At 35.8% G+C, this 10,886-nt stretch overlaps 1 protein-coding gene across 1 annotated transcript; it reads left to right on the top strand.

Annotated features, from left to right (window-relative positions):
- Window positions 1-6,593: 6,593 nt before the first annotated feature.
- On the top strand, window positions 6,594-9,852 carry LOC111906075 (ADP,ATP carrier protein 1, mitochondrial). Its single transcript, XM_023901816.2, has 3 exons — window positions 6,594-7,079; window positions 7,773-8,147; window positions 9,241-9,852. The coding sequence occupies exons 1-3, from the start codon at window positions 6,600-6,602 to the stop codon at window positions 9,535-9,537; spliced, it is 1,152 nt and encodes a 383-aa protein (XP_023757584.1). The 5' UTR covers window positions 6,594-6,599; the 3' UTR covers window positions 9,538-9,852.
- The last annotated feature ends 1,034 nt before the right edge of the window (window positions 9,853-10,886 follow it).

The following is a 10,886-nucleotide window of genomic DNA, read 5'->3' on the forward strand; positions in this document are numbered from 1 at the left end:
GGAAGGGATATCTTCTTGTTTAATTTTAATTCGATAGTTCTTCATAAGGACGATCAAAGGAACCGAACCGGCTGGAACCGACCCAAACCGAAACCGGCCCGGGAACCGAACTTAGTGGAAAATAGGAACCGGACCTGATCGCTAGTTCTACCGATTCTACCGGTTTTGATTTTTTCCGGTTCTACCGGTTCCGGTCCTATCGGTTTCGGTTCCTATCGGTTCCCGGTTCCAAAAATCCACAAGAATATTGTCCCGGTCCCGGCCCGACCGGTTCCATCGGGTTCCGGTTCCCCGGTCCATATGCTCATCCCTAGTTCTTCATTTAAAAGATGCAATTCATCTCTTGTACGCCTTCTTCGTATTTTCATTCTTCTTCGAGCTCGTGTCTTCATTTTTCTTGTGTTTCTTTCCTATTTGAGCCTTATCTTCATTTTAAACTTTAATATTGCCACTCTTTGTAGCACCTTTCTTATTCGCATCCCCAGAAAAACTTTCAATTTTTTTTATACTCTGCTTATGTAACTTTCCCATTTCTTACAAACCCGTGTTGGACCCCCCCCCCCCCCCCCCGCGTCCGCCTCCAATATGTGGCTTTCTTTTGGCTCTGGAGTTTCGGTAAAAAGGTCAAAACTTTTCAAATTAGGAAATATGGAAACTAGGATCTAAAATTTTGATAATAATTGTGTTGCGGCGTGGTCATCGATCTATTGCGCGACGCGGTGGAGGTTCTGTCTTTGTGACAGATCGTGATTCTTCTTCATACCGCGATGCAGTCCCATCCTCACCGCGTCGTGGTGTGCATTTTCACCCTACTTTTTTCCTTTCTTCTTCCAATGGCTTCCCTTCCTCAAAAACCTCATTATGTTCATTAGTTTCTTCAGTTTGCAACATCATTTTCATCTCGTTGTCGGTTGATCGTAACGACTTCGTTTTATCGACTCTAAAAGTGATTTCTTCAGACCCTAATGTTAATTTAGAGTCGTGAATATCTACGATGTATCATCTTAATTTTTCAGGTATTCTCTTTTGACCCTTGGATTGTGATTTGTTTGCAAGATTGGTCCCCCAATGGCATTTTCGTAATTTTGGCCATGCATGAGTATGTTGGGCGTACTTTGAGTACGCTATGCGTACATAGCCAAGGTGCAAACCCTAATTATTTGGGTTTGGACCATATTTAAACAATTTTATGGCATCATGCACCCTATTAACTCCAGCCTCTTTCCTCATTTCGAAATCCTAAAGTCTGTGAGTGCCTTATGAAGCTTTAAGAGCCTTTTGGTGCCATTTCGGAGCTTTTAGAGAAGAAGGAAGAACCTTGAGTTTGTGGTGTTTCCCTCAAGACCTTGGATCCAACATATACACTCCCTTGTGCACCTTTTGGAGGTATAAAGCTCCAACCTTGATGAGTATTTCATATAGATCTAGTTTTAGCTTAAAGTTGGCACCTTTTTGTCCCAATCTTGATCTTTGTGAGTATGGGATACTCCAAGACGTTTCATTTTTCCTTTCAGATGTTTTAGGGTGTGTTAATTCATAAAAATGTGATATTGGATCCTTTTTTGATGCTAAGGTCTTAATAGCCATGCAAAACCATAAAATTAGAATATTTTATGGTTAAGGATACCTTATAGGGTCTAAATCTGGATTTTGGACATGAGTGCTTAAGGATTAAACACTTAATGGATGAAGTTGAAGGCAACCACGTACGTTGGGCATACCAAGTGGTATGATGCATGTACGTGTTCAGCTCCCCGACTTTGGTCAATCATGTAGTACGCCTCGCGTACTTGTTGACTACGCCCAACGTACTCACTGAATCGACTCGGTTGATTCTGTTGACTTTGATCTGGACTTTGACTAGGGTTTGACTTAGTGGTATTTTAGGTATTTTGATATGTAGTATGAGTTTAGGTCACTTTTATTCATGAAGGTGACTGGTAGAGTTGATTTCAGGAGCACCATATTATTCAGTGTTCATCCGGCTGTGAGGTGAGTCTCCTCACTAGATCCATGGGCCAAAGGCACCAATGTCGGCCCATTACTTTTTTTTATGTAGAATGCTAGTTGTCTCTGTGATAATTGCATGAAAGAATATGATCTATCCCCTGACAATTGTATGAAAGACCAGGATCTAGCCCCTGACACCTATATGTAAGACCGGGATTTGACCATCGGCATTGCAAGGAAAGACCATGATTTGGCCCATAACATTCACTTTCTTAGGTATGGTATGTGGTACTTTGGGGAACTCACTAAGTTTTGTGCTTACAGTTTATGTTTATGGTTTTAGGTACTTCTGGTTCAAAAGGGAAGGGCCTGACGTGATGGCACAACATCCTCCCCTTATGATTTCCACATTCTTAATAATTGTACTTTGATGTTTTGAATGTTATGACTTGGTGTTTGAATTTGAACAATTGATGAATAATTTGATAGACATCCAAACGAAAAATTTTATTACTGTTTTTGGGACGTTACATACGAGGGCTCGTGCGGTGCTAAGGAATGAGCTTCCAAGAACAATGGAAATTTCACCGTCTTCTTCCATATCGATGACAACATAATTGACCGGGAAATCAAATTTGTCCACTTTAACAAGTAGGTCTTCTATAATGCCTCGTGGATACGTAACAGATTGATTGGCCATATGGACAACCATTCTTGTTGGATTTAGTTTTGGAAGATCGTGCTTCTTGTAGAACGAGAATGACATCAAATTTATGCTAGCTCCATAATCTGCTAATGTGTTTTTCTTCTTTAAATTTCCAAACTCGTAAGGAACTATAAGGTCCGAATCTTTCATCTTCGTTATTGTCGCAGAACATTGCTAATTTAGAATAACTTCTGAAGTTTGCTTTAGTTTATTCCGATTGCTAAGGAGATCCTTAAGAAACTTTGTATATTTTGGCATTTGAGCAATCGCATCAACAAATTACCTATTTATCGAAAGAGCTTTGATTTGATCCATGAATTTTGTATGCTCGTGTTCTTTTTTAGATAGACTTTTTGTTCTTGGATATGGAAGCGGTGATTGGTACGAATTTACAAATGTGACTTAAGAACTTTTATATGTTGGCCACATCATGGCAGTAGGCTCGTCACTTCTTCAATGAGCTCCTCTTTCTCCAAGATGCACCAATAACAGTCCAAAGCACTCAAAAACTCAAGGATCTCATAAATAGGGCTAGGGTTTCAATATTAAGGTTAAAGAGGATGGAGGTTGATAGAAATAAGGGTTTAAGGAAGTTAAGGGGCTTAAATAGGGTTCAAACCCCTGAAATTAGGGTTTGGGTCCTGGTCGCGTACACCCAACATACTCCTGGTACGCCCAGCGTACCAGGTTAAGCCTTTACGATATTCCTTGCCTAGTACACCCAACGTACTAGGCTACACCTAAAACCCTCCAAACTTACAACGATCATAACTTCTTTGTTTCAACTCCAATTTTGACAATCTTTATATCTATAGAAAGATATTGAAGAGCCCCACAATATTATCTAAATATCTTGGACTAAAAACTTCTCGAACAAAAACTCATATGTCATACAAGAATCCGACCTTTGACTTTTCCCTTACTACCTTTCGGCCCAAAACACAAACCAATGGCTTGGATCGTATAACCAATATTATCAACATCTAACAGGGTCTAAACCCTATTCCCTTGAAGTCCAAGGTCTTTACTTCATACATTTATTGTCCACAATCCCTAAATAAGAAACTTCTCGAAACAGGATATTACAGTAATGTTTTGTCTTAATTTTTTTACGCCATTTGAAGGTTTTGTTGCAAGTTTCATTTCATTGACTACAATTTATCATAAAAAAATAAACTACATTGACATTGTTCTGTACCAAATTACAGAATGGGATCCATGAGGTGTACCCGACGACTACGAATGTGAAGTAGTTGGAAATGACACTGCTGACCTGAAACATGTCCCACTACACTGACCCGCTCTCCCATTATCATGACTGGAAAATTAGAGCCTCCTGCTAAAAATGGTCGATCAAGAATTCTAACAACTTCTTGATGAACACAAATCATGATTCTTTATTTTCTGGTTTGTATGTATTTATAGAAAGCTGATATCTTTTCTATTTTCAAAATGTTTTTTCTGAATAACTATGTTTCTGAAAGCTATTAAACACAAATTTCGTTGGCGGTGACTATTATGTTTTTTGTTAACTTAATTTCAATTAAGCTTCCACAGATTTCGCTAAATTTATTCGAATCTATGTCAATGACGCGCGCGCGCGGGGGGGGGGGGGGGGGGTGGGTGGGTGGGTGGGTGGGATGTTTACTAGTTTATTATTATTGTAAGGTTAGTAGTAATAATTTTAATATTTTATCGGAGGGTAAAAAGGAACATCATTATCATATTTTTTTTTGTTAAATAAATCTTATTAACGATTTATTTATTGATCGGTGTTTATTATGTTTGGTATAATATAATATTTAAATGACCGTTGAACGAATAAGGGCTAATGTCATAAAAACCCTCAAATTTTCAAGAAATGTTCGGTTATATCCTAAGTCCATTTTTATGTCCACAAAAACCGCACATTTGGGAAAAAATTGTCATAATTGCCCTATTTTCCAATTTTACCCTTCTATGGCATTTTGGGGTGTTTGGTTCGGTTGTTTTCTGTTCATCACCATAGAAGTTCAAAGATATGCCCTTCATACTCAATGAAATCCATATATTGAATCAATAAAATTCCACATAACAATCTCATTTTGGCCTCAAGGAATCAATTCAGATGAACAAGATCGTCCATGCGTAACCCAAAAACCACCACCACCTGTGATATGCATCACCATCACCATCAAATATCAAACAATTTTGCTACCATCACTGAAATCCACCACCGCCACCACATCTACATTGACATCGTCCACTACCACCACCTCCCTTTCTTACCCATATCTAAACTCATTACCCAGATCGATGTCATGGGTGCTCAAACCTAAAAATTAAACCCAAATACGATACCCAAAAATTAAACTCAAAAACCATAGATGAAATCAAAATCATGGTTAGTAGCACAAATGCACAAACTTGAAATTAAACCCAAATGAAACCTAAACCAAAACTTACATTTTTCTTTTGCTCTGATTCACGTTTCAGATAGTAGAGAAGTGAAGGAGATGATGGTGATGAACAATCAAGGGCGGCGGTGGGAAGTGGGCCAAGTCGCAGGAGTTTGCATCTGATGAAAAATCAGAGGCCACAGTAGGTGTTGGGTTTCATGGCAGTGGTTGAGAGTAATGGGGGCGGAGTTTCGGGGAAGAAAGGTTACATCGATCGATTCACTGGACTCGAGGTTCGATTCAGAGGAGGGCAACGATCTTGAAGGGGTGCTCGTCGGTATGCTCAGCAATCGAATGAGGTGTTGGAACAATAGTGAGCAGGAGATGGCAGCCGGTGGGTTTCTGGCTCGTTTTCTCTCGGCAGGAAGCTCACCGGTGGAGTTGTTTTTGGCTTCCAGCAGCAGTAGAATCGATCAAGAGGGAAAGGGTGTTTGGGTGACAATTACTAAAGAAAGAAGAAGGTGGATGAAGGGTTGCTAAAAATGGTTCGAACGGAGGTGACAACCCTCATTTTCAAACTTGGTTTACTGGTGAGGGAATGAAAAGAGCGAACAAACCAAACACACTTTAATCTTAAAACCAAACACCCCCTAATTCCATAGAAGGGTAAAATCGGAAAAGAGGGCGATTATGACAATTTTTGCCCAAATGTGTGGTTTTTGTGGAAATAAAAATGGACTTAGGATATAACCGAACATTTCTTGAAAATTTGAGGGTTTTTATGACATTAGCCCAACGAATAAAGCTTAAAACTTTTTATGAATGATTAAGCAATATTACATTCTTATTAAGAAGATGTTACAATATTTTTTTTAACATTCAACACGATTTACAATCTAACTCCTCATATAAGTTTAAGTTAAGATCCAATGTACAATTCGATTTACACAATCACGAAACAATATACCATAATGATTGGTGATCGATAAAAGAAGAATGTTTTTTATTGAAATGGATAAATATTTATATAAATTAACATTCAATTGATTTTGATTTGGTGCTTGATACATATCATGTAGATGTCATTGCAAATAATAATAATAATAATAATAATAATAATAATAATAATAATAATAATAAATAAATAAATAAATAAATAAAAATAAAAACTGTCATTTAAGCCATATAAACTAAATTGAAAATGAGATTGGGTCAACCACGTTATGCATTTTAAACGCTTCTCTCCTTGTTTTTCTCTGCACCTTTCTCTTCCTCGTTTTGATCCCATTTAAAACCCTCATTCTCTCTCTCATTTTTCTTCTCTTCCATAACATCTAACCAACATCAAATCGTGGTAAGTCTTCCAGTTCTTCATTTTTTACAATGCCGATTAATACCTATCCTTTTTGATTCATGATTTCATATCTATTCAACCAAAATGATTTCTTGTATGCATGTGTTATTCTTTTGTTTGTTTGATTGATTTGGCTTTTATTTTGTGTTCATGAGATTATCAATGCATTTATGATTATTTTTTCCTTCTCTTTTTAAGTGATAGATTCAGCATGACGATCGATCAAGCACAGCACCCAAGTGTTCAACAGAAGCTAGCCGGAAGCCTTCTTCTTCGATCATGTGACGGTGGTTTCCGGCAGCCACATTATCCCTACTTGAGGCAATCTCAGTACAGAAAATTAACAAATGGGTCATTTCAGGCATCAACTGATCACCTCTCAATGGTTGTGCCGAAACTAGGGGCATCGCCGGCTATTTGTGTCCAAGCTCCGGCGGAGAAAGGTTTCTCGTCATTCGCGATTGATTTTCTTATGGGCGGAGTTTCTGCCGCCGTATCAAAAACCGCCGCTGCTCCAATTGAACGAGTGAAACTTTTGATCCAGAATCAAGATGAGATGCTTAAAGCCGGGAGGCTGTCTGAACCCTACAAAGGCATCGGCGACTGTTTTGGTCGAACCATTAAGGACGAAGGGTTTGGTTCCTTGTGGCGAGGAAACACTGCTAATGTCATCCGTTACTTTCCGACTCAGGTTCCTACTTTTTTTTTCTCTTTAAATGCCAAAAAATGTAATGCAGTTTCATTTCTTCATATATTAGACTATATTTTTATCACATTTTTATATAAAATTACACAAATGGTCCTTTGGTATGTAGAAAATACCATGCAAGCCTTTTTAAAGATTTTTAACATAATTGGTTTTTTAAGGTTTAAAAGGAACATGATCTGTCCTTTTGACTAACATGGTTTCATTTTCATGTTTAAAACACAAAAGGTGGGTCCTTTTGTTTGTAGAAAATAACTCATCATACATATGTTTTAAACCATGTTAAAAAAATTTCAAAATGACTTGGAGTTCTATTAATTTTCTGCCAATCACAATGACCATTTGTATAACTTTGTTCATTTTTTAAGGGATTTCAAGACATTATACCTTGAATAATATCTCTAGTTATTTTTTTTTATCCGGATGATATTGATATATAGTTTGTAATTTTTTCAAAAATTATGTAATAGGAAGAAAGATCATCACGAACCAAAACATTATTTTTATACTTTGTGCAAATGGTATATTATCTTCAACTCATAACGTAATTAGATTTAAACACCATAACAGAATCTAGATGTATTTAATTACTAAGTGTACATATTTTGTAACTTTTATAGATTTTGAAAAAAAAAAAGTTGTTACATTTATTAACTTTTATAAATTCCATGCATGAAGGCACTGAACTTTGCATTCAAGGATTACTTTAAGAGGCTTTTCAACTTTAGAAAAGATAGAGATGGGTATTGGAAATGGTTCGCTGGCAACCTGGCATCTGGAGGTGCAGCCGGTGCTTCCTCCCTTTTCTTTGTTTATTCCCTTGACTACGCCAGAACCCGTTTGGCAAATGATGCTAAGGCGGCAAAGAAGGGTGGTGGAGGGCGGCAGTTTAACGGTTTGGTTGATGTCTACAAGAAGACAATGGCAACCGACGGCATTGCTGGACTCTACCGTGGATTCACCATTTCATGTGTTGGAATCATTGTGTATCGTGGTCTTTACTTTGGGTTGTATGACTCTTTGAAGCCTGTCATCCTTACTGGAGATTTAGCGGTAAACCTACTTACTTTTAATCTTGGATGGGTTTTATATAAACGGTAAAATATCGAAAAACACGATAGTACTTTGACCATTTTATCCATTTTTGCATTTAAATACTATTATTATGATTATTATTAGGGTTAATGTCATAAAGGGTAACACAACACTATTGTTTTGAAAAAGTACTATAACGGGTAACGAACTATTTATCATTGAAATAATGGTATTGCGTGTAACATAAAAGCATACGTGATGGCATTTTTTTAAACAATAGTGTCACTGTTTTTTTAAAAGAAACAAATAGTTCGTTACTCAAAAAGACATTAACCCGTATTATTATAATAACTAGGTGTGAGACCCATGTATTACATGAGTTTATTTAAAAAAAATTAAATATAAAATTTTAACAATTTGAAAAGTTTGAATTTATAAAAAAATGAGAAATCTTTCGAATTATTAAAATTAATGAGACTTTAATGTATTAGATACATTACATATATAAACTTTTCTAATAAATACCTTACATATTAAATGTGGAATTTTAATTTAATAAAATGAAAAATACAATAAAATGACAAGTGGAAAATAGAAAATTTAAAAATGTTAGAAAATATCATGTGTCCAAATAAAGGAGAAGATAACATGTGGCAAAAAAAACCTTCATTTATTATAGTAGATTGAGTTGATGTCATATGATGGCAACCAACTGTTCACAAGTTGTTAAATCCCCAATCATTTGATTGTATATAATACCAAAATAAACATCTAATGTGATTTCAATTATACTATTGGAGAAGATTCAAAAGTATGACATGGCATCCTAGGTGCTTAGTTGGCAAAATTGTTCAAATTGTCTCTGCATGGCAGCATCCTGTTTAGACTTTTTATTTAATTTTAACTTACTTAATAGATAAAAAAGAATAAATTAAAATGGTGAAAATAACAATGTGTTTTTCTCTATTTGTTTTCATTGAGGTTAAATTTCGGGTAAGTGAGAAAATTGATTTTTTTTAATGGTAAAAAATGTAATAAGATCGAGTTTAACCTTTTATATAAATAGCTACCCTTATATACTAATGTGGACGGATTGAGACACAATTTTCAGGATAGTTTCTTCGCTAGCTTTGCACTTGGTTGGGTGATCACAAATGGAGCAGGACTTGCATCATACCCAATTGACACTGTTCGTAGAAGAATGATGATGACATCAGGTGAGGCAGTGAAGTACAAGGGCTCCATGGATGCACTCTCTCAGATTCTAAAGAACGAAGGTGCCAAGTCTCTCTTCAAGGGTGCTGGTGCCAACATTCTTCGTGCCATTGCTGGTGCTGGTGTGCTTTCTGGTTATGACAAACTCCAGCTCATCATCTTTGGCAAGAAGTATGGATCTGGAGGTGCTTAATTAATTATCATGTCATATCACAGCTACATGAATGGTGATGAAAAGCTTTAATTTGCTCAAGTTTTGAATAAGAAGTTAGTTTTGGAAAGGTGCTGGATGGTGTAATGATATATATACCAGGCATCCTTTGTAGATGGAAACCTTATTTGTAACACTCCTAAATTTTATTAGAACTTGAATACTAATTGCGATTGCAAATGCAATTACTATGTTTTAGGTGAATGATATGTTTTTGTCTCAAGTACTTCCCATTCTTTGGTACCGATATCTACATTGCTCCATAAAACATTGTTATCAACTTCATTTTCTTATGAGTCCATTTATTGTATGAAAAAAAAAAAAAAACTCGTATGTATCAGTGATTTTAGTGTTGCTGGAGATTTTCTTATGACGATTTAGACATGTATTAATATTCAATTTTAGTTTTATTATTCTTTAAAACTAGTTTATATATATTTATTGTTTTATATTAATCATTAACTTTTTTTATATGGTTGTATATTGCAAACTGTGTAAAACAAAAGGAACTACACACAAATGTGTTTTGTGTCTGCCTTGGAGGAACAAAGGTGATTGATTTTGATTTTGTTTAATCTGTGATTTTATAGATCTGTAGTGGTTTTGATTTTCCTTTCCCAATTAGTGGTGGCTTCAATTTTTTTTTCTCGATCTGTGGTCGTTTTGATACTTTTCATCTTGGTGCTTATTTTGCGATTGACCTGGAAAGATTGTGTGACTTTTTGTGTGTTTAAATGCGAGGGATCAAGAATAGATGATAGATTAGATCTGAGATGATTCACCACACATCCAATTCATTTTATGAAGGCTTTATAGATTCTTGTTTGAATGTTCATCGTTTTTTTAATGTTTTTGATCCATCCTAGCTACATATCTACATATCTGGGTTCATTTCGTAAGTTTCTTCTGTTTTGTTGTCCATCTTTTTGAAGATGGAAGGATCATACAAGTTTATGAAGATTTGAGACCTGCGAAATCGATTTTATTTTGATCAGAGTTTCCAAATACTGCACTCGTTTTAATTGTTTGTTCTTGCCTAAGATTTTCGGTTCACCAGAAGGGTCGATGTCAGTGGTGAATGGTGGTAGGTGGTGATTGAACATATAGAAGTATTTTTAAAATTAAAGAAAAAAAATTAATTAAAAAAATAATAGAAAAATCCACATAAATGCCATATCAGCGTTATATGGACAACTTTATTTGACTAAAATGCCGTGGACTCTAGCTCACCTGGCCGACAAGATGATCCCTTTATTTTAAGTATTTAACTTATAATTTAAAAGTTTAAGGATCTAGAATCCACAAATAAAATATAAGTGACAAATTAAAAT

The sequence above is a fragment of the Lactuca sativa genome, chromosome 7, assembly GCF_002870075.4.
Source record: "Lactuca sativa cultivar Salinas chromosome 7, Lsat_Salinas_v11, whole genome shotgun sequence".
Taxonomy (NCBI): domain Eukaryota; kingdom Viridiplantae; phylum Streptophyta; class Magnoliopsida; order Asterales; family Asteraceae; genus Lactuca; species Lactuca sativa.